This window comes from Salvelinus namaycush, chromosome 20, assembly GCF_016432855.1.
Source record: "Salvelinus namaycush isolate Seneca chromosome 20, SaNama_1.0, whole genome shotgun sequence".
NCBI classification, from domain to species: domain Eukaryota; kingdom Metazoa; phylum Chordata; class Actinopteri; order Salmoniformes; family Salmonidae; genus Salvelinus; species Salvelinus namaycush.
This window is the reverse complement of record NC_052326.1, coordinates 6,445,242-6,468,890: the sequence shown is the minus strand read 5'-3', so window position 1 is coordinate 6,468,890 and position 23,649 is coordinate 6,445,242. Positions and strand designations below refer to the sequence as shown.

General features: G+C 42.2%; 1 protein-coding gene across 3 annotated transcripts in view; it reads right to left on the bottom strand.

Annotated features, from left to right (window-relative positions):
* Nucleotides 1–12,567: 12,567 nt before the first annotated feature.
* The window catches only part of LOC120064993 (protein TMEPAI-like), a 68,901-nt gene continuing 57,819 nt past the window's right edge, over nucleotides 12,568–23,649 (bottom strand). For 2 of the 3 annotated variants that reach the window (XM_039015616.1, XM_039015619.1), the window contains exons 2-4: nucleotides 16,533–16,687; nucleotides 14,993–15,046; nucleotides 12,568–14,239 (exon numbers count right to left, since the gene is read on the bottom strand). In XM_039015616.1, the coding sequence (XP_038871544.1) occupies nucleotides 13,637–14,239; nucleotides 14,993–15,046; nucleotides 16,533–16,687 (812 nt within the window). In that variant the 3' untranslated portion in view covers nucleotides 12,568–13,636. The remainder of the gene's footprint in view (nucleotides 14,240–14,992; nucleotides 15,047–16,532; nucleotides 16,688–23,649) is intronic. The other variant, XM_039015618.1, reaches the window with a different exon arrangement.

Below are 23,649 nucleotides of genomic sequence, written 5' to 3'. Positions count from 1 at the left end.
CTGTGACATTGGGTGCTGTAGATGTCCTGGGGGGCAGGTAGTTTGACCCCGGTGATCCGTTGGGCAGACTGCACCACCCTCTGGAGAGCCCGCGGTTGCGTGCGTTGCAGTTGCCATACCAGGCGGTGATACAGCCCGACAGGATGGTCTCAATTGTGCATCTGTAAAAGTTTGTGAGGGTTTTAGGTGCCAAGCCAAATTTCTTCAGTCTCCTGAGGTTGAAGAGGTGCTGTTGCGCCTTCTTCACCACACTATGAGGGTGGACCATTTCACTTTGTCAGTGATGTGTACGGCGAGGAACTTGAAGCTTTCCACCTTCTCCACTGCGGTCCTGTCGATGGGGGGATGCTTAGGGGGGTGCTCCCTCTGGTGTTTCCTGAAGTCCACCATCGGCTCCTTTGTTTTGTTGACGTTGGGTGAGAGGTTATTTTCCTGGCACTACACTCCCAGGGCCCTCACTTCCTCCCTGTAGCTGTCTCGTCATTGTTGTTAATCAGGCCTACTACTGTTGTGTAGTCAGCAAACTTGAAGATTGAATTGGAGGTGTGCGTGGCCACGGAGTCATGAGTGAACAGGGAGTACAGGCGGGGGCTGAGCACACATCCTTGTGGGGCCCCAGTATTGAGGATCAGCGAAGTGGAGGTGTTGTTTCCTACCTTCACCACGTGGGACGGCCCGTCAGAAAGGTTCAGACCCAGGGCCTCAAGCTTAATGATGAGTTTGGAGGGTACTATGGTGTTGAATGCTAAGCTATGGTCAATGAACAGCATTCTTACATAGGTATCCCTCTTGTCTAGATGGGATAGAGCAGTGTGCAGTGCGATGGTGATTGCATTGTCTGTGGATCTGTTGGGGCGGTAAGCAAATTGAAATGGGTCTAGGGTGTCAGGTAAGGTAGAGATGAAATGATCCTTGACTAGTCTCTCAAAGCACTTCATGACAGAAGAGAGTGCTATGGGACAATTGTCATTTAGTTTAGTTACCTATGCTCTCTTTGTTTGGTTGGCTGGGGAGTAGGGGCTACAGGTCAATTTGGAATATAGAATTAGTATCCAACTAGTCCTCAGTCTCTGTGTAGGCTACTGTGTGTGGTCTATTTATAATAATACATTATAAAAGCCTACCTACCTCCTGTTGGATACTGAGTGTCAATGCCTACACCAGAGAGGAAGAGGCACAACGAGAGGGATAACTGTGCCCAAAATCTGTCTTCTCCAGCAGGTGGCGATTAAAACAAATGTTTCGCTCACCAATCAACCAGTTTTTGTATGGTCAATGAGAGTCAAATTTTGTAAACAATAAATGTAATTGCTTATTTGCCAAGTGTGGCTTATTTAATCAAATATATGTTTCGTTATGCTTAAATTGTTACGAGTGTACTGATATAAGTAGGACACGTGACATCCCGGAAACTTATCACACGTATCTACCCTCTCATTGGCTAGAATGGTCCCACCTGATCTTGCTTCCTCCCGACTGGCTTTTCATTGTTGGAGCGGCCAATGGTGTATCTGGTCCACATAATGGACCATCTGTATCTACACAAGCATGGTGGGAAAGCTGCAGTGGAGTAATGCTCCAACAAATGTGTATGACTGCCATCTTGTGGTAGTAAATGTTCTCATTTTAGTCATTTAGCAGACACTCTTATCCAGAGTTAGAGTCACCTGTGAAGATAGCTACAGTAGGTGAGACAACCACATACCACAGAAAAGACAAGTGTGCAAGTATTTTTTTGTAGTATTTACTATCACTATTAAATGAGCAAGACTTTAATTAAACAGGTTGAGTAAAGGACTTTACTCATATTCTATAGCCTCTAAACAGTGAAATGCAACCTGAGAAATTGTCATCCCATAAGAATAATTTAAGAATTCTTATATGGGTACTCCTGCAACATGTAGCAAGAACCATAACTGCTATATGTCTTAAATTAAGTAGGGCACATTCATACACAGCCATAATATAAGAACCAAATGTTTTCCTTATGATGTTGTCACATGTACAGTGAGCTCCAAAAGTATTGGGACAGTGACAATTTTGTTGTTGTTTTGTCTCTCTACTCCAGCACTTTGGATTTGAAATGATACAATGACTATGAGGTTAAATGTGTCACTCTCCTAATACTTTTTGAGCTCACTGTATTTGACAAACATAGGAATTGCGTAATAATCATATATGTTGTGTTTTCTTATAGAAAGCCATACTCATAAGATTTACTTTATAAAAATGTATGTAAATTCTTTCCATAAGGGAGGTGGTACATTGACATTATGCCTCATAAGAAATTGTGTAGTTGTGGACTAATGTCTGTATTTTACTCTTCATGGTCAGTGATGTGAAAGTGAGAGAGTAAAAAGACAAGCAGACAGTTTTTATAAAATGTTTTTATTAGTTTAATTGGGGTATAATTGAAATGTGTCAGATTCATAGCATGTTCTGTAATATACATTGTCTCTTGTTCTTATCAAATATAGATACAAACCCACCAACACTTTAAGGATCCAATATACAGTACCAATCAAAAGTTTGGACACACCTACTCATTCAAGGGTTTTTCTTAATTTTTTAAAACTATTTTCTACATTGTGGAATAATAGTGAAGACATCAGAACTATGAAATAACACATATGGAATCATGTAGTAACCAATATATTTTAGCGTCTTCAAAGTAGCCAGCCTTTGCCTTGATGACAGCTTTGCACACTCTTGGCATTCTCTCAACCAGCTTCACCTGGGATGCTTTTCCAACAGTCTTGAAGGAGTTCCCACATATACTGAGCACTAGTTGGCTGCTTTTCCTTCACTCTGCAGTCCAACTCATCCCAAACCATCTCAATTGGATTGAGGTTGGGTGATTGGGAAGGCCAGGTCATCTGATACAGCACTCCATCACTCTCCTTGGTCCAACTCATCCCAAACCATCTCAATTGGGTTTAGGGTGGGTGATTGTGGTCATCTGATACAGCACTCCATCACTCTCCTTCTTGGTCAAATAGCCCTTACACAGCCTGGAGGTGTGGTGGTTCATTGTCCTGTTGAAAAACAAATGATAGTCCCACTAAGCACAACCCAGATGGGATGGCATATCGCTGCATAATGCTGTGGTAGCCATGCTGGTTACGTGTGCCTTGAATTCTAAATAAATCATTTACAGTGTCACCAGCAAAGAACCCCTACACCATCACACCTCCTCCTCCATGCTTCACCTGGGAATCACACATGCAGAGATCATCCGTTCACCTACTGTGCATCTCACAAAGACACAGCGGTTGGAACCAAAAATCTCAAATTTGGACTCATCAGACCAAAGACCGGTCTAATGTTCATTGCTCATGTTTCTTGGCCCAAGCAAGTCTCTTCTTATTATTGGTGTCCTTTAGTAGTGGTTTCTTAGCAGCAAAAAGTTATTGAAATTTTCCAGATTGACTGACCTTCATGTCTTAAAGTAATGATGGACTTAGTCTTTTACCAAATAGGCCTATCTTCTGGATACCACCCCTCCCTTGTCACAACGCAATTGATTAGCTCAACGAAGGAAATAAATTCCACAAATTCACTTAACGCACACCTGTTAATTGAAATGACAACCTTATGAAGCTGGTTGAGAGAATGCCAAGAGTGTGCAAAGTTCTCATCAAGGCAAAGGGTGGCTACTTTGAAGAATCTCAAATATAAAATATATTTTGATTTGTTTAACACTTTTTTGGTTCCTACATGATTCCATATGTGTTATTTCATAGTTTTGATGTCTTCACTATTATTCTACAATGTAGAAAATAGTAAAAAATAAAGGAAAACCCTGGAATAAGAAGGTGTGTTCAAACTTTTGACTGGTACTGTATATTAAAATAAACAATGTTGATACACGTAAGCAATTATTGTCGACAATTGTAGGACCTATATATTTACTGCAATACATCTCGGCATGGAGCTTGTTATAGAATAGAACTGATTTTATATTGACAGTATTACCTCTTCATCAGTACACAAAGCGTCATAACAAAACAAGCACCAGGATCGTCCATTTTTCTGTACAGTTAATAAGTTGCTTAAGAGTTTTATAAATATGCTTAAACTGCAACCTTATGTTTAAAAAAACAAAACAATCATCACTCGTGTAAAAAAAAAATGTATTTATATTTTTAAAAGTCGCAAAGCAACACTGATTTGAAGGGCGAAACAAACAAAGCAACAGAACAGTTAACTGTCAAAACAAAGGAAAAGAGCCCAGTCCAAAAGATTCTGGTTAGGTTTATTCCTTCTTTGAAAATGCCTTTTTTTTCACACTGAAACCCTCAACAGTAACTTATTGAAAGAAATAATGCAAATAACAATCTAAAACAGATGATTAAGTACATTTTTTTTTTTTAATAATGCAGTAGAGGGACATGTATTGTATACTAGTACAAGTTCTGTTTGCTATGTTCTACTGTATATTCATAGAGCTGTGTCCTTAGGAACCTGTCCATCCCACGCTTCTCCCTTTTGGTTTACTTTAGTGCTTCAAGTTTGACATTTACTCTTATCGGTATGTATGCAGTGGAGTTGGAAATTATCATCTTATGATAGAACAGGGAGTCAATTCTTTATTGTATTTTTTTTGGTATTGCAAATAAGAAGGGCGATTTGTTTCATGTGAAAAAGCAAAAGAATCCAGAGCCAAAAAAATGGCACTATAACGCATGACATAAAATGTCTCAACCACAGAAGGCACACATCTAGAACTGAGCATGTGGTGGAGAAGGGAATCTATCGTGATTTGGGTATGTAGACCATTGGGTAATATGGCAGATTTGAACCCAGTCAGGTCCACTCTACAGTGTCAATATTAGGACAGCCTCAATCGCTGCTGTCCTAATATGGACACCGTACTACTCACACTGGCCAAGGAGACTGTAGTTGGAAGGGTGGAGGAAGGTAAATAAAGTTCTTACCCAGGGTGATGCCTCTACACCTGACCCCATCTGGTTTCTCCTCGTACTCATTTTCAAAATGGCACCCCCAAAAGCTAGAGGAACATTTTCCACATTAAAAACTACAGAGCATGTTGACGACAACTTAAGGGTGAATAGTAGCAAAGGCATCATTCTGGCACCTGATCGATCACCTAATAGTACTTCCCATCAACTCTACCAGTTTGACTTAAGTGCAGAAACTTGTGGTCCTGGATACATTGAAACAAAGTGATGCCCAACCTAGTTTGGGCAATTGTCTCCAAAGCCTGACTCACTATGGTAGACAGTATTGCTTGTGAAGACACCTGGTGGTCACACCATGGAATACATGTTCTGTTATTCATTTGTGAGTTATACAGCAAAACCCTCATACACATGTACAATGAATTGGAGCAAAATGTATAAACATATTTTTTTTTTTACAACAACATAGAAAACAATCATTACATTTCTCCAAGTTAAACAACGACTACATTATCAAAAGGCAAAGATTAGGTATATTGCAACGCTCTCCTTGACACCTCTATCAACATTATCATGATTGTTATCATCAACTATAAGTCTCTGTCAATATGTGAGTCAGTCTAGGGCCAGTCTAGGCAGATTGATAGTACAGATGGAGCCCAATCTGTCAGCACAGGCAGGCACACAAACACCGAACATTTTCAATGGGACCGACAGCCAGCCTATGGCAGCACAAGCGGGTCTGTGTGGGACTCCCTCATTGAACACAGGCATCTCTATGGAACAGGAAGAGCTCATTACAGACAGGGAACGGGGGTGATCGAGTCAACCCTAAAGGCACACCATTTGAAATCTTTGGGATTATCTGTTTTGTCTGAGTGGTTCTGGTTTGCTTTCATCTGAGCACCCGGTCTAGAGGGTACAGTTCATTAGCGGGGCAAGGCAGCGTACATTACCAACACAAACAAACATGTTATGGGAGAATGAAAAACATTGGATCTCGCAATGACTTAAATTTCTCTATGAAGTACATTGTATTAGCAGATATGTTGAAAAGTTAAGTTCTGAGGAAAAAGTTGCTCTTTACTTGATGCAACTTGACATGATACCCACATTATGTTGTTTTCATTAACATCCCTTAACGTCTGTCGTCATTATCCATGACATTTCATTTCAAGTGCCGAAAAAAGGTTGTTGTAATGAACAGTCATGCAATGTTACGACGGGCATAATGCCAAGTGTTATGTCAAGATTACAAAGCAGTATGGTTTGGTATGCCAATAGTGGGTCCTCCTTCTTCGTTTCTAATGGGTCAATTCCCACCCTGCCTGCATAGTTATCAGTCAGCACTGGTTTCCCTGAAGAAAAGACTGGAATCCAACCAGGAAACCTACACAAGCTCCCCTCTGAGGTCATCAAACTGCATCATGAGATGTCACCAGGGGTGAGAAGTCAAAGAGCCACGCCTCTTAGATCAATCCTTTAGCTGCTTGCTTATGAGGGGTCAGACATTTTTCTTTTGATTTAGGTATTTGTCCTCAAATTGAATGTAAAGATACAGTACAAAATAAATTAAGCAGGGCAGATGGGAAGAAAGCGAGAGGGGCGAGCGGACAGCCTTGTCTGGTGTTTTTTTCCCGTCGACCTCTGTCCTCTCTTCCCTCCCTCTCTCTTCTGTGCTGTGATACCAGCTTCAGTTGGGACACCTTGCAGTTTGAGTCTTGCCTCGGACGAAGAAGTTGAATCATGTCAATAGAGAAGTGCTGACAGAGGGAGATTGTGTCTCTCTCCTTCTTAATTAAAGTGCTAAGAGATGCCTGTTGGAGAGAAGCCCAGACAGTAGGCGGATGTGTCCAGCGTACAGTTGCCTGCTAATCTCTCTCCCTCTCCCTTTCTTTTCCTATCCTCACTACCTCTCTCCCTCGGCGTCTTGGGGCAATTTCACCCTACTTCTGGTCAGACCATCTGGGCTCTCTGCAGATAAAGGACTCGAACTGGAGTTTAAAGGTATGATGGCTCTGTCATTCATGATCACACATGTACACAAACCTCCAGGAACCTCATTTATAAACATTGTGCGTGTACAAAATGTGCATGCGCCAGTTTTCACGCAAAAGTTGGCATTCATAAAAACTGACCTTAACAATTGAATGTGCTTATTCTCCCACAAACTCTAGACCATGGGTAAGCACAGTTTTTAGTGGTTGAAGTATTGCATTGCAAGAAGGCAAATGTACCCTAGTAGCCTTGTGCAAATTGGGAATATATAATGACTTATTCATAACAAAAAAACAGGTAGCTAAATATAATAATAAGATGCAATCATTTGCTGTTAGTGAGAAGAGCAAAATTCAATTTTTCTTCATCTTTGCATTCTAAAATAATTTGAAATCTATTTCCGATTATTCATTTAGTTTCCATGATAATCGCAGAATAAATTCCTCACCTTTTCTGACTGTGATGGTTTCATACTAGCGAAATAGCCTATAAGTCTACAACAAGATAGGATGGGCTACCATTCGTCCCATCTCTCATTTAATTGGACCACTTCATAATAGTAAAAAGATAAGCTACCGGTATTTGAAGTATTTTGCTCTATTCGATCGGATGTGCAGTTTAACAGTAGAAGAAGGCTCACCATTTCCATTGACGTTTGAATACTACATCTGAATACTGTAATGTCAAATTTCTCGACCAGCCTAAACAATATTTTATTTGTAAAAATGATGCATAATATCATAACGACTGCACCTTTTCTGGCCATGATAGTTCATATTCCCGAAGTAGCAATACAACAAATGACCATGCACATCTCTCATTTAATTGGGCCTATTAGAAAGGCTATTATAATTTCATTTTTGTATACGTTTTTGCTCAATGCAGCCGAAATGGAGCGCAGTTTATAACATACAGTAGAATTTAACAGGTGAACAGACAGTTGATCTTTTGCATTGAAGTGTGTAGGCTACCACTGTAAGTAGACCTACTGTAATTTAAATGTTTTTCCGAATTCGTGGACAGTGCATCACATGTAGGTTCGTGCGAAAGTAAATGCAAAACATTATTGAATAAAAACGATCTGTTTACAAGTCCACAACAATTTGCAATTGTTTTTGTGGTTCAGAAATGGTCAAACAGCAAATGTCACTGAAAAAAAAAGACATTTTGACAACACCTCCAAAGACATTTGATCAAGTTCACAAATGTATATTTCCTTTAGATATAATGTATTGGCCTAATTTCAATACTACCAAATTATACAGCAAATAAGGCTATTATTGTCACGATAAAAGGTGAATGATGAGTGTTATTCAGGCGCAGTTATAATGCTCAATTCACATGTGCACAGTTTTTTTCGACAGGTCAGATTTTTAATGGGAAACATGCACATGTATGGCGTGCTCCAAGTGTATCATTTTCATTTCTTTTTTCAGAAATAGAGCACGCAGCTATTGAGAGTAAAATATACGCAACGGTTATAAATGAGGCCCCACGTTTCCTTGACAATAGAGGTGAATTTTTATTTCTCGTTCCATTTCATTATAATAAAAAATAGTGCAATTCCTTTGAACAATTAGGCGATATAAATAACTCTAAAATCGCCATTTTTAAGTTAGTTTATTTGTTTCCATATGTGTAAATATATATATACACATATATATATATATATATATATACACACACATATATACACGCATATATATACACACATAGATATATATATATATATACACATACAAATACATATATATATATATAGTTGAAGTCGGAAGTTTGCATACACTTTGGTTGGAGTCATTAAAACTTGTTTTTCAACCACTCCACAAATTTCTTGTTAACAAACTATAGTTTTGGCAAGTCGGTTAGGACATCTACTTCATGCATGACACAAGTCATTTTTCCAACAATTGTTTACAGACAGATTATTTCACTTAAAATTCACTGTATCACAATTCCAGTGGGTCAGAAGCTTACATTCACTAAATTGACTGTGCCTTTAAACAGCTTGGTGTTCTTCGGCTTGCAAGTCTCCCCCTTTTTCCTCCGAACATAACAATGGTCATTATGGCCAAACAGTTCTATTTTTGTTTCATCAGACCAGAGGACATTTCTCCAAAAAGTACGATCTTTGTCCCCATGTGCAGTTGCAAACCGTAGTCTGGCTTGTTTATGACGGTTTTGGAGCAGTGGCTTCTTCCTTGCTGAGCGGCCTTTCAGGTTATGTCGATATAGTGCTCGTTTTACTGTGGATATAGATACTTTTGTACCTGTTTCCTCCAGCATCTTCACAAGGTCCTTTGCTGTTGTTCTGGGATTGATTTGCACTTTTCACACCAAAGTACGTTCATCTCTAAGAGACAGAACGCGTCTCCTTTCTGAGCAGTATGACGGCTGCGTGTTCCCATGGTGTTTATACTTGCGTACTATTGTTTGTACAGATGAACGTGGTACCTTCAGGCATTTGGAAATTGCTCCCAAGGATGAACCAGACTTGAATTATAAGTGAAATAATCTGTCTGTAAACAATTGTTGGTCAAATTACTTGTGTCATGCACAAAGTAGATGTCCTAACCAACTTGCCAAAACTATAGTTTGTTAACATTTTAACAAGAAACTTGTGGAGTGGTTGAAAAACAAGTTTTAATGACTCCAACCTAAGTGTATGTAAACTTCCGACTTCAACTGTATACACACAGTACCAGTCAAAAGTTTGGACACACCTACTCATTCAAGGGTTTTTCTTTATTTTTAATATTTTCTACATTGTGGAATACTAGTGAAGACTTCAAAACTATGAAATAACACATATGGAGTCATTTAGAAAGCAAAAAAGTGTTACAAGAAATCTAAATATATTTTAGATTCTTCAAAGTAGTTACACCTTGATGACAGCTTTGCACACGCTTTGCATTCTGTCAATCAGCTTCACCTGGAATGCTTTTCCAACAGTCTTGAAGGAGTTCCCACATATGGTGAGCACTAGTTGGCTGCTTTTCCTTCACTCTGCGGTCCAACTCATCCCAAACCATCTCAATTGGGTTGATGGTGGGTGATTGTGGTCATCTGATACAGCACTCCATCACTCTCCTTCTTGGTCAAATAGCCCTTACACAGCCTGGAGGTGTGGTGGGTCATTGTCCTGTTGAAAAACAAATGATAGTCCCACTAAGTGCAAACCAGATGGGGTGGCGTATCACTGCAGAATGCTGTGGTAGCCATGCTGGTTAAGTGTGCCTTGAATTCTAAATACACTACTGACAGTGTCACCAGCAAAGAACCCCTACACCATCACACCTCCTCCTCCATGCTTCACAGTGGGAACCACACACACGGAGATCATCTGTTCACCTACTCTGCGTCTTACAAAGACACGGCTGTTGGAACCAAAAATCTCAAATTTCGACTCATCAGACCAAAGGACAGATTTCCACCTAATGCCCATTGCTCGTGTTTCTTGGTCCAAGCAAGTCTCTTCTTATTATTGGTGTCTTTTAGTAGTGGTTTAATTGCAGCAATCGACCATGAAGGCCTGATTCACACAGTCTCCTCTGAACAGTTGATGTTGAGATGTGTCTGTTACTTGAACTCTGTGAAGCATTTATTTGGGCTGCAATTTCTGAGGCTGGTAACTCTAATGAACTTATCCTCTGCAGCAGAGCTAACTCTGGGTCTTCTTTCCTGTGGCGGTCCTAATGAGAGGCAGTTTCATCATAGCGCTTGATGGTTTCTGCGACTGCACACCACCCCTACCTTGGCACAACACAACTGATAGGCTCAAACGCATTAAGGAAAGAAATTCCACAAATTAACTTTTAACAAGGCACACCTGTTAATTAAAATGCATTCCAGGAGACTACCTCATGAAGCTGGTTGAGAGAATGCCAAGAGTGTGCAAAGCTGTCATCAAGGCAAAGGTCGGCTACTTTGAAGAATCTCAAATATAAAACATATGTCGTTTTTTTTAACACTTTTTGGGTTACTACATGATTCCATATCTGTTATTTCATAGTTTTGATGTCTTCACTATTATTCTACGATGTAAAAAATAAAGAAAAACCTTTGAATGAGTAGGTGTGTCCAAACTTTTGACTGGTACTGTTTATAGAACACACACACACACACATACATTGATACATATATAGTCATGTCTAAAATAATTGGCACATTTGATAAAGATGAGCAAAAACCTTACTAAAATAAATACTGCAAATACTGCGCTATATTGTATGCTACCAAAAAGTTGGGAAATTACATTATTTTATACTAATACAATAGCTCAGAGATGCAAGATAGGTGGCAAAATTATTTTCACCCCTGTTTTCAATACTCCGGCACCCTGTTTTATGAGATTGGAGAACACATTGGGAGGGATCTTAGACCATTCCTCCATACAGAATCTTTACAGATCCTTGATATATCTTGCCTGCGCTTATGGACTGCCCTCTTATTCAAACCATAGGTTTTCAATGGGGTTCAAGTCCGGAGACTTTTAATTTCCATTGTAAAATGTTGATTTTCTGGTCAATTAACTACTTCTCTGTGGATTTTGATGTGTGCTTGGGGTTATTGTCTTGCTTGAATGTCCACTTGCGGCCAAGTTAACGTCAAAGGCCCGCCACCATATATTACAGTAGGAATGAGGTTATTTCCTGTATATGCATCCTTCTCTCAACGCCAAACCACCACTGGTGTGCATGGCCAAAGAGTTCTATTTTCATGTCATCTGACCATAGCACAGGTACCAATCTGTGCCAATGCCATTTAGAAAATTCCAGGCGTTTACATTTGTCGATTGCTTTCAATAAAGGCTTTTTTTCTAGCAACCCTTCCCAAAGACATATTGGCATGGAAGTGGCGTATAATCGTAGATGCGACCAAGTTTTGTAATTCTCCAATTTTGGCCTTTAGATTGTTCACTGCCTCCTAAGCCATCTTCCTCACTGTGCATGGGGACAAGATACACATGCATCCAATACCAGGCAAGTTGACCATTGCTCCAGTGGTTTTAAACTCCTTAATTGTTTCCCTAATAGTGGTAAGTGGTATATTTGTTTTTTGTGTGCTTATTCTTTTGTACCCATTGCCTGATTTATGAAGGTCAACAACCATTTGTCTCTTTTCATTTGTGAGTTCTTTGCCTTTCCCCATGGTGATAGATGACAAAGGGATTTTACATGCATGTTACCTCATTTTTATACCCCGGTGAATCAGGAATTCTTGGAAGGCCATAATAAAGTTCCTTAAACTGAGATTAATTTTAAAAAGTAGAATGATATTACAGATAAAATGTTGTTTGTTTTTACTTCTAAGAATCTGTAGGGTGCCAAAAAGTACTTGTTAAACAAAATCTCTTTCTCTGAGCAATTGTATTAGTATAAAATAACTTAATAATCTTTTTTTGTTGTTGCATACAATAAATAATTATTGTATTATTTATTTTATACAGTCTTTTTTTGCTTATCTTTATCAGGGTGCCAATAATTTGTATATGTATAGATAGCACAATGTTAAACACGTTTGAGTTGGCACACCAACAGATTACCGTTTTTACCTTTTCTTCTAGAGGAGACAAAACATTTTTAAAAAAAACGTATTTTTATCTTTAGAATCCATTTGTTTACAAAAATACCGCCGCTCTCCTCTCTTATGATACATATTGCAGATTGATTTTATTTTTCTCCAGATAAACAGTCTTGAATCTTGTGCAAACATCTCTTTAAAAAAGATCATAATAAAAAAACAAGAAGAGTATTTGCACAGAGGAACTCCTGAACTTCTCTGGCCAAAGACACACAGACAGTACTAAACTCAAATAGACAAAGAACTAAAGTACAGAACTAACCTCAGATGGGTCCAGATAGTACGATGGATATATATCACTTCAGTGGGCACAGTGCTGAACTCAATTGACCCAGACTCAGGACTCTAATCCAGTACTCATGTTGACACACATGGCCTGACATCACAAACCCAGTCAGCTGTCAATCATGTGTTTCCATAGATGCCAACGTTGACCACCGCACCCTCTGATGCGGATTGATGAGGAGCGACGGGGATCTGTCTGGCAGTGAGGCTAACTGGGTCATGAGCTGAGAGGCTAACTCGGGCTAACGTATGAATCTAAATCTTGGAACCCGTGAGAGCCTGAACCTGTCAACCTGTTACAAGAGTGCTATCAAGGCCCTCCCTGTACAAGCCAGGTACACAGACAGTATTCAAAGCCAGAAAGGGGTTAGGGGGAGGCTCACTAAAATAACCATCTGCATCTCAAAAAAAGGAAGTCCTGGTCATTCTGAAAGACTCCCGGAGGAACTAAGGATAAACTACGAGGAGATAAGTAACTAGAAAATGATGCAGTTTGTTGTGAAGCCCAATGCAAAGGGACACAAAAACAAAATAAACCTAAATACTTGGAGAGAATATTGTTTTGTTTTGTTGTTTTTGCATTTGCCAGTACAGAAAAAAAGCTGAAAGCAAGGGGAAAAAAACAAGTAAATATTTATACAACGTAAGTTTAGGGGTGACGGGTTTCAGTAAGACGGTGACCGTGGGTAAAGTTAAGAGGGGAGTGCAGTCCTTTGTCTTTGTGCGCCTGCCCCCCCCTGCCACTGCATGTCGCCCTCTCCAACCCTGCTTGCCACCAACAGTTCAGCTAAAGTGCGCCGAGAAGGAGAAAGCAGCCTCGGAAACAACGCCCGAGACCAACACTGTCGTCACACCTGTTCAGGCGTCTGCTTCTCCTTTTTGTTGCTCACATTCCTGCTCTCCAGGCTGCCCAGGTGGGCCTGCTTGAGAATCCCGTGGAGTAGCAAGGACGGCGACGAGGTACCCGGGCCTCCTAACCCGACTCCACGCCCCGTGCCCCTGCCGCCACTGGAAGTCTGGTGGTGGTGCCTGGGTAGTGAAGAGGGGTGGTAGTAGTGCCCTATCACCTCGCTATAAGTTGGTGGTGCCCCTTCCACTCGGCTGGAGTAGGCCTGGGCAGCCGTGGCTACCGTGGTAGTGCTGACCCCGGGGTTGAGGCTGGGCGGTGGGCACAGGGAGGTGTCGAGGAGGTGGCTGTCATAGACTGTGCGGTTGGGGGGCGCGCGCACCGACTCCCTGTTAAGCTCCATCTGCTGCTCAGGGTCGCGGAGCTGCAGAGTGCAGGGGCCCTGGTAGGGCGGAGGCTCTTCGCCGTCCGACAGCGAGATGGTGGGCGGCAGGTCAATGATGGGGTGGGGCAGGTAGGGGTAGGTGGGCTGGAAGCGGGCCAGACGCTCCCTCTGCAGATAGGAGGGGACGCGGTCCGGGGGACGCGTGGTGTACACCTGCTGCTGTAAGGGAGGAGGACAGGAAAAGTAGCACACACATTTATATTTGGTCATTCATCTTCGTGAGGACAACACAAAAAAAGTTTAACAAGGTATTTCCAATGTCATCTCCTTGTTCAGAACCCTCTTTTATCCACAGTGACTTAGTGTGAGGGTATATTGATACAGCACCATTGTTGTCATTGCTATGCTATGAACATCAATAAACTCTCATAGCCCATCTGCTCTAATATCCAAGGACAAATCCATAATTAATTTCCGGACAAACACAAGTAGTGTTCCCAGGTTCCTGGGTAGGTTCTTCAAGTCTAGGGTTACGGGCCAAATGGCACCCTATTCCCTATACAGTGCACTACTTTTGGGGCCCTGGTCAAAAGTAGTGCACTTTAAAGGGAATAAGGCCCAGACAAGGTCCCTGTGTTTAGGGATGACCCCTATAGACCTAAAGCAGGGGTGGGCAAATGTTTTGGCTCGAGGGCCACATCGGGATTTTGTAGTTGAACGGAGGGTGGCAAAGATTTCTTTGGTCACGATTTGTTAGTCAAAATCAATTTGCTGTCAGAAAATGTGCAGTTATTTATAAATATATAGGCCCATTACCATTTCTACATTCTTACTATCTAGTTTTAGACGTTCAGGAGTGGCTTGGAATGTTTTTATTGCCCATTATAATCATTGCCCCCCCAAAAGTAAAACTCCTGTGGGACAAATTGAACGGGCAGTAGTTTGCCCACTCCCACCCATAATCCACTTTACCTCGCTCATTCCACTGGCGTGCCCTGGGCCATCTGAGGACCACAGACTCCCATCCTGTGAGAAAGAAAGAGACAGAGAGCATGTATCATGTCAATGGATACCATGTTGTGCCACTAGGTGGAGGTCTTCCCTTTCCAGCCAAAGAGCCAACCACAGAGCATAGGGTGGGTGGATGAGATTAATCCCTGTTGTCTTCACAGAAGCAATCCCAACACACACAGAGAGAGAGAGAGAGAGGGGGGGGAGACGCTCTGTCATCTATGACTCATACCCCCTCCTGCAGAGTACGCAGAAGTCTGCATAGCTCAAAGGGTTGTGCTCAATTCAGAATTGGATTGAGAATGCCTCATAAATTCCAATTACATTCTTGAATTTGAATCGAAGCCGTAAACAGGATACAAAATTGCAATTTGAATTAAAGGAAATATAATTGAACTCAGTGAAATTCAAATGCCTTCGTCTATTCTACATTAGGTGTAAGCCTATTGTATTGAAATATGTGAATATTCTAAGTTATTATATTTCATGAATCACTTAAATTTTGTTCAATATGGGGGAAAGACTACATTTCCCAGAATGCATTAGGTCAGCCCTCAAGTTGACCCTAAAGCCTTCAAAAAGAAGCCAAACCAATGAAATGAATGGTGGAAATAGAATTAGCTATTCTAAGCACTGAGGTTAAAATAATATTTGAACATTGTTTCTGGAGTAAAGTGATATATTATTTGGTATCTTGAAGTGTAACCTGTCAGATTCAATGAAACTCTCATGTTGGATAACTGAGTGGAATTTCATTGAATTGCACTGAATTCAATTCTATGTCCTGTCACTTAAACTCAAATTCTATGTCCTGTGGGGTGTGGCCAATGCAATTCTAATTCCAACTCCTGAGTTGAATGGGAGTCAATTCCACAATTCTGAATCAAACACAAACCTGATAACACACACACAGCATCCTGCCCCATATTTCCTAACAGATGAATCCCGGGCTAGGTGATTCAGAAAGCAACAGTATGTGTTTGTGTGTGACTCAGAAAGCAGCAGTGCAGTCATATGGTCCTGGAATCTCCAGATCACTGCACTGAGCGATGTGGCAGACATGTGGCAGACAACCCGTCTCCAGTGAGCCTCTGTCTCACAAAGAGACACAAAGAAAGAAACACCGACATCAACACATATACTGTATATAGTATACAGGTCCAACTGAATTCCATTGTCTGTTTATCACGTGTGTTTGCATTAGTAAAAAATGATCTGCTTTTCTGACATGGCTAGTTCGGGCCTGCCATGATGTCCAAATAGGACCCTGTACTATGGCTTGCCTATTTCCAAGTAGAAACATGGTGGTTTTAGTTTCATATTAAGTCTATGCCCTGGTTTGTGTGGAGGCTGTAAAGTAGTCTACACCCTGGTCTGTGTGGAGTAAATGCTGTAAAGTAAAGTCTATGTCCTGGTCTGTGTGGAGGCTGTAAGTCTACCCCTTAGTCTGTATGAAGACTGCAAAGTTAGTTCACAGCCCTGGTCAGGGTAGAGTACTTACAGAGGGCAGTGGTAGGTGGCGCCTGCGGGCCTGGCTGTCCCTGGACATGAAGGAGCGTTCCGACAGGCGGTAGTGGTTGAGCAGGCAGGTGATCACTACCACCATCACCATCATCACCACAACGATCACCAGGATCTGCACAAACTCCAACTGGGCTGGAGAGAGACGAGAGAGAGAGAGGGGGGACAGGTTAGAACTAGTGGAAGACGTTCTGATTGCATCACCTAAGCTTCATCAAAATATCACATTTTGGAGCAGAGAACCCAAGTGGACAGATATAAGGATATGCACATTGCACAGTTTATTGGGAAAGGGTGTTTGGGACCATGGTAATTGAAGGTCATGACGACTTAATCCGGTGTTACGAAAAGCAACTAGCTCGTTTTTACTGATGGCCTAGAAACCAATATTGTAGAAATGATTTTGTTGCGGCCATGAGTTTTCACAACTCAACTGAAATGTAAGCACGCATGGCCAACTCATTCCTAATCTGTCTCAGTTCATTGTATGTTATAACTTGCTGTAAGTTTAGCTACATCAATTACGCTACTTATGAGGTTATAACTATGTAATAAAGCATAAAACATGAACTAGAGTCAATGTCCGCAACCAGGTGGGGAAAAAATTTGCAAAATGAAACATGTCCCATCCAAATCTCTCTGTTTTAAGCAGATTTTTTTGCATGGGCTGCTTCTCAATCCACCACATCCACCTATGTCAGCCTTCCGCATCTGTGTTGGAAGGTGGCAGAGCTAGAGTGGTGTTTTTCAGACCATGAGACATCCCGAAAATCAGTCGAACGGTTTAGGCTACAAACTAATATCACCCCACTATGGAAAGTTGAGACTCTCACAAACACGGTGCTGTTTTCCGTGATCTACGACCCCTACAAGTGTCACGGGACTCGTCAGAAGTTGGTACAGCCGATGTGCCAACTTCTGTCTGTAGAATCCGCACGGTTTGGGCTACAGACTAGAATGACCCCACCATGGAAAGCTGAGACTCACAAGCACGTACATGTCGGTTGTTTTGCTCTATGACCCCCAAAAAGCTTCAGAAGACTCGTCTGAAGACAACCCAGTATCGGTTTCAAAAATGTATGGAAGTAAGGCATATGGGTAAATCATTTATAAAAACTATTTCCTGAGCTTTCTTATATTTATTTATCAGATACTTCAAAATATACTTCCTTTTGAAAAAAAATTGGACTGACTATCTGTTATGCCATATATGAATATGTTATTCAATGCATTTATATGGGCTAATAATAGCAGTAAGGCCAAATTCAATGTTTCATTAAATATATATACTGTACATACACTGAGTGTACAAAACATTAAGAACACCTTCCTAATATTGAGTTGCGCACCCCCTCCCGCCCCTTTGCCCTCAGAACATCCTCAATTCGTCGGGGGCATGGACTCTACAAGGTTACGAGGTGTCGCAAACGTTTCGCAGTGATGCTGGCTCGTGTTGATTTCAATGCTTCCCACAAGTTTGTCAGGTTGGCTGGATGTCCTGTGGATGGTGGACCATTCTTGATACACACAGGAAACTGTTGAGCGTGAATAACCCAGCAGAGTTGCAGTTCTTGACACAAACCATACCCCGTTCACCCTCTGAATGGCACATATACACAATCTATGTCTCAATTGTCTCAAATCTTAAAAATCCTTCTTTAAACCTGTCTCCTTCCCTCCATCTACACTGATTGAAGTGGATTTAACAGGTGACATCAATAAGGGATCATAGCTTTCACCTGCATTTACCTGGTAAGTCTATGTCATGGAAAGAGCAGGTGTCCTTAATGTTTTGTACACTTGGTATGACCATCTTAAAACAATTCCTTAAGTTAGCTTTGCAGACTCTAGGGCAGGGATGGGCAACTGGCCCGCAGATCAATTTCCAAAGGGGGGGGGGGGGGGGGACTCAGTCAGGGTCTCAACTTAATGTGGAACATTAGAATAGTAGTGCATCAGCAGTTGTTTTCTTATGTCAGTCACTGACAGTCACTCAATGAGCCTATGTCAGCAACAACAAAAAAGACTGACTGATAAGTTAGTCTAGCGGCCAGCTATCTAAACTTGTAGTAATCATGGTTGAATTACTGACCGGGGGCCCCCATTGATTTTGTTAGTCACTCTCACACAGATATCATATTAAAAACTGCAAACATTTATCCATACCTACAGGCAAAATGTTTAGATTTGCTGCAAATTTGCTTTAAAACTGCAACATTTTCTCTATACCCCATGGCAAAATGAAACGTGAAAAAAGTATTATTTTTTGCTTAGGACCGGCTCTGACTACGTGTGGGTATGGATGTGGATACGCAGACCCGTGAGCCACTGCAGCCCCCCCATGATTTGAGTTCAGATTTTTCAGACCCCTATTCAGACCCCTATCAAAGTTCAGAGTTCAGACCCCTATCAAAGTTGCCCACCCCTGCTCTAGGGGGTACAACATCATCACAATGACATGAAACACATTTCAAGTATAATTTATGACAGGTATGATGTTATTGATCTGACAACCTATACTGTCATCATGATTATCAATAGTAATGGCGCCGGAGGGGATGGCTGCCGTTTTACAGGCTCCTAACCAACTGTACTATTCTGTTTGTTTATTTTGCATTGCTTGTAACGCATTTTTTACATAATGTTGCTGGTACCGTCTCTTATGACCAAAAATAACTTCTGGACTTTAGAACAGCAATTACTCACCTCAAACTGGACAAAGATTTCTTCTTTAATGAGTCCGACACGAAGGATATACTGCTTTGTCAAGACAAGGCCGAAATCCCCGTCGTCAGTGTCAAGAAAATACGGAGAAAAAAGGGGAGAATGGCGGGGTGTATTGTAAGAATTCACAGACCAGTAGGTAAACCACCACTACCCTCCGTATTATTGGCCAATGTGAAATCATTGGAAAACAAACTGGAGAATCTACGATTAAGACTATCCTACCAACAGGACATTAAAAACTGTAATTTCTTATGTTTCACCGAGATGTGGCTGAAAGACGACATGGATAATATAGAGCTGGCTGGCTTCTCCGTGCATCGGCAGGACAGAGCAGTTACGTCTGTTAAGACGAGGGGCGGGGGTGTGTGTCTATTTGTCAACAACTGCTGGTGTGCAATGTTTAATATTAAAGAAGTCTCGAGGTATTACTCGCCTGAGGTAGAATACCTCATGATAAGCTGTAGACCACACTATCTACAAAGAGAGTTCTCATCTATATTATTCGTAGCCCTCTATTAACCACCACAAACCGATGCCGGCACTAAGACTGCACTCAACGAGCTGTATAAGACCATAAGCAAACAAGAAATTGCTCATCCAGAAGCGGCACTCCTAGTGGCCCGGGGACATTAATGCAGGCAAACTTAAAACCGCTTTACCTAATTTCTACCAGCATGTCATATGTGCAACCAGAGGAAAAAAACTCTAGACCACCCTTACTCCACACACAGAGACGCATACAAAGCTCTCCCTCGCCCTCCATTTGGCAAATCTGACCATAATTCTATCATCCTGATTCTGCTTAAAAGCTAAAACTAAAGCAGGAAGTACCTGTGACTTGCGCAATACGAAAGTGGTCAGATGACATGGATGCTACGCTACAGGACTGTTTTGCTAGCACAGACTAGAATATGTTCCGGGATTCATCCAATGGCATTGAGGAGTATACCACCTCAGTCACCGGCTTCATCAATAAGTGCATCGACGGCGTCGTGCCCACAGTGACCATATGTACATTTCCCAACCAGAAGCCATGGATTACATGCAAAACCCGCACCGAGCTAAAGGCCAGAGCTGCCGCTTTCAAGGAGTGGGACACTAATCCGGACGCTGATAAGAAATCCCGCTATGCCGTCAGGCGAACCAACAAACAGGCAAAGCATCAATACAGGGCTAAGATTGAATCCTACTACACCGGCTCTTGACGCTCGTCGGATGTGGCAGGGCTTGAAAACTATTACGGACTACAAAGGGAAACTCAGCTGTGAGCTGCCCAGTGACGCGAGCCTACCAGATGAGCTAAATGCCTTTTAAACTCGCTTCAAGGCAAGCAACACTGCATAAGAGCACCAGTTGTTCTGGACGACTGTGATCATGCCCGCCATAGCCGATGTGAGCTAGACCTTTAAAACAGGTCAACATTCACAAATCTGCGGGGCCAGACAGATTACAAGAACGTGGACTCAAAGCATGCGCGGAACAACTGGCAAGTGTCTTCACTGACATGTTCAACCTCTCCCTGACCAAGTCTGTAATAACTACATGTTTCAAACAGACCACCATAGTTCTTGTGCCCAAGAAAGCGAAGGAAACCTGCCTAAATGATTACCGCCCCATAGTACTCACGTCAGTAGCCATGAAGTGCTTTGAAAGGCTGGTCATGGCTCACATCAACACCATCATCCCGGAAACCCTAGACCCACTCCAATTCGCATACCGCCCCAACAGATCCACGGATGACGCAATCTCAAATCGCACTCCATTCTGCCCTTTCCCACCTGGACAAAAGGAACACCTATGTGAGAATGCTGTTCATTGACTACAGCTCAGCGTTCAACACCATAGTACCCACAAAGCTCATCACTAAGCTAAGGACCTGGGACTAAACACCTCCCTCTGCAGCTGGATCCTGGACTTCCTGTCGGGCCGTCCCCTGGTGGTAAGGGTAGGCAACAACACGTGTGCCACGCTGATCCTCAACACTGGGGCCCCTCCTGTGCTTAGTCTGTATACTTCTGGCCCTTCTTTGGACGCTGTTAACAAACCTCCAGACGAGCTTCAATGCAATACAACTCTCCTTACGTGGCCTCCAACTGCTCTTAAATGCAAGTAAAACTAAATGCATGCTATTCAATCGATCACTGCTCGCACCTGCCCGCCCGCCCGTCCAGCATCCCTACTCTGGACGGCTCTGACTTAGAATACGTGGGCAACTACAAATACCTAGGTGTCTGGTTAGACTGTAAACTCTCCTTCCAGACTCACATTAAGCATCTCCAATCCTAAATTAAATCTAGAATCGGCTTCCTATATCGCAACAAAGCATCCTTCACTCATGCTACCCTCGTAAAACAGACCATCCTACCGATCCTCGACTTTGGCGATGTCATCTATAAAATAGCCTCCAACACTCTACTCAACAAATTGGATGCAGTCTATCACATTGCCATCCGTTTTGTCACCAAAGCCCCATATACTACCCACCACTGCGACCTGTATGCTCTCGTTGGTAGGCCCTCGCTTCATACTCGTCGCCAAACCCACTGGCTCCAGGTCATCTATAAGTCTTTGCTAGGTAAAGCCCCGCCTTATCTCAGCTCACTGGTCACCACAGCAGCACCAACCCGTAGCACACGCTCCAGCAGGTATATTTCACTGGTCACCCCCAAAGCCAATTCATCCTTTGGCCGCCTTTCCTTCCAGTTCTCTGCTGCCAATGACTGTAACGAATTGTAACGAATTGCAAAAATCACTGAAGCTGGAGACTCATATTTCCCTAACTAACTTTAAGCATCAGCTGTCAGAGCAGCTTACAGATCATTGCACCTGTACATAGCCCATCTGTAAATAGCCCACCCAACTACCTCATCCCCATGTTGTTATTTATTTTTTTGCTCCTTTGCACCCCAGTATCTCTACTTGCACATTCATCGTCTGCACATCTATCACTCCAGTGTTTAACTGCTAAATTGTCATTATTTCGCCACTATGGCCTATTTATTGCCTTACCTCCCTAATCTTACTTCATTTGCACTCACTGTATATAGACTTTTCTATTGTGTTATTGACCGTACGTTTGTTTATTCCATGTGTAACTCTGTGTTGTTTATGTCGCACTGCTTTGCTCTATCTTGGCCAGGTCGCAGTTGTAAATGAGAACTTGTTCTCAAATGGCCTACCTGGTTAAATAAAGTTGAAATAAAAAAATATATAAAAACATTAGTCCCCTCCTGTACTCCCTGCTCACCCACGACTGCGTGGCCAAGCATGACTCCAACACCATCATTAAGTTTGCTGACGACACAACAGTGGTAGGCCTGATCACTGACAACGATGAGACAGCCTATAGGGAGGAGGTCAGAGAACTGGCAGTGTGGTGCCAAGACAACAACCTCTCCCTCAATGTGAGCAAGACCAAGGAGCTGATCGTGGACGACAGGAAAAGGCGGGCCAAACAGGCCCCCTATTAACATCAACGGGGCTGTAGTGGAGCGGGTCGAGAGTTTCAAGTTCCTTGGTGTCCACATCACCAATGATCTATCATGGTCCAAACACACCAAGACAGTCGTGAAGAGGGCTTAAGTCGCTACAGACCATAAGGCGCTACAGAGGGTAGTGCGTATGGGCCAGTACATCACTGGGGCCAAGCTTCCTGACATCCAGGACCTATATACTTGGCGGTGTCAGAGGAAGGCCCACAGAATTGTCAAAGACTCCAGTCACCCAAGTCATAGACTTTTCTCTTTGCTACCGCATGGCAAGCGGTACCGGAGGGCTAAGTCTAGGACCAAAAGGCTCCTTAACAGCTTCTACCGCATAGCCATAAGACTGCTGAACAATTAATCAAATGGCCACCCGGACTACCCCCTGTATATAGCCTTGTTACTGTTATGTAAATCTTGTGTTACTTTTTGATTTTATTACATTTTTTTTTAAATGTTGTTTATTTTGTAAATGTTTTCTTTACTCTATTTCTTCAACTGCATTGTTGGTTAAGGGCTTGTGAGTAAGCATTACATGGTAAGGTGATATTCAAACAAAATAATGTCTTAAGAATGTCATAAGCATTTCACGGTAAGGTCTACTACACCTGTTGTATTCGGCACACGTGACAAATAAAATGTTATTTAAATTGATTGGCTGCTTCCAGTGAAAAGTGTGTTATTTACTTCCTGGAAAATCCCAACTTGGGTGACATCTTGCCCAATACCAACAGAATCCTTTAAAATCAAATCAAAAGTAGGGCCTCCCAGGTGGCGCAGTGGTCTGCGCCACCAGAGTCTCTGGGTTCGCGCCCAGGCTCTGTCGCAGCCGGCCGCGACCGGGAGGTCCGTGGGGCGACGCACAATTGGCTTAGCATCGTCCGGGTT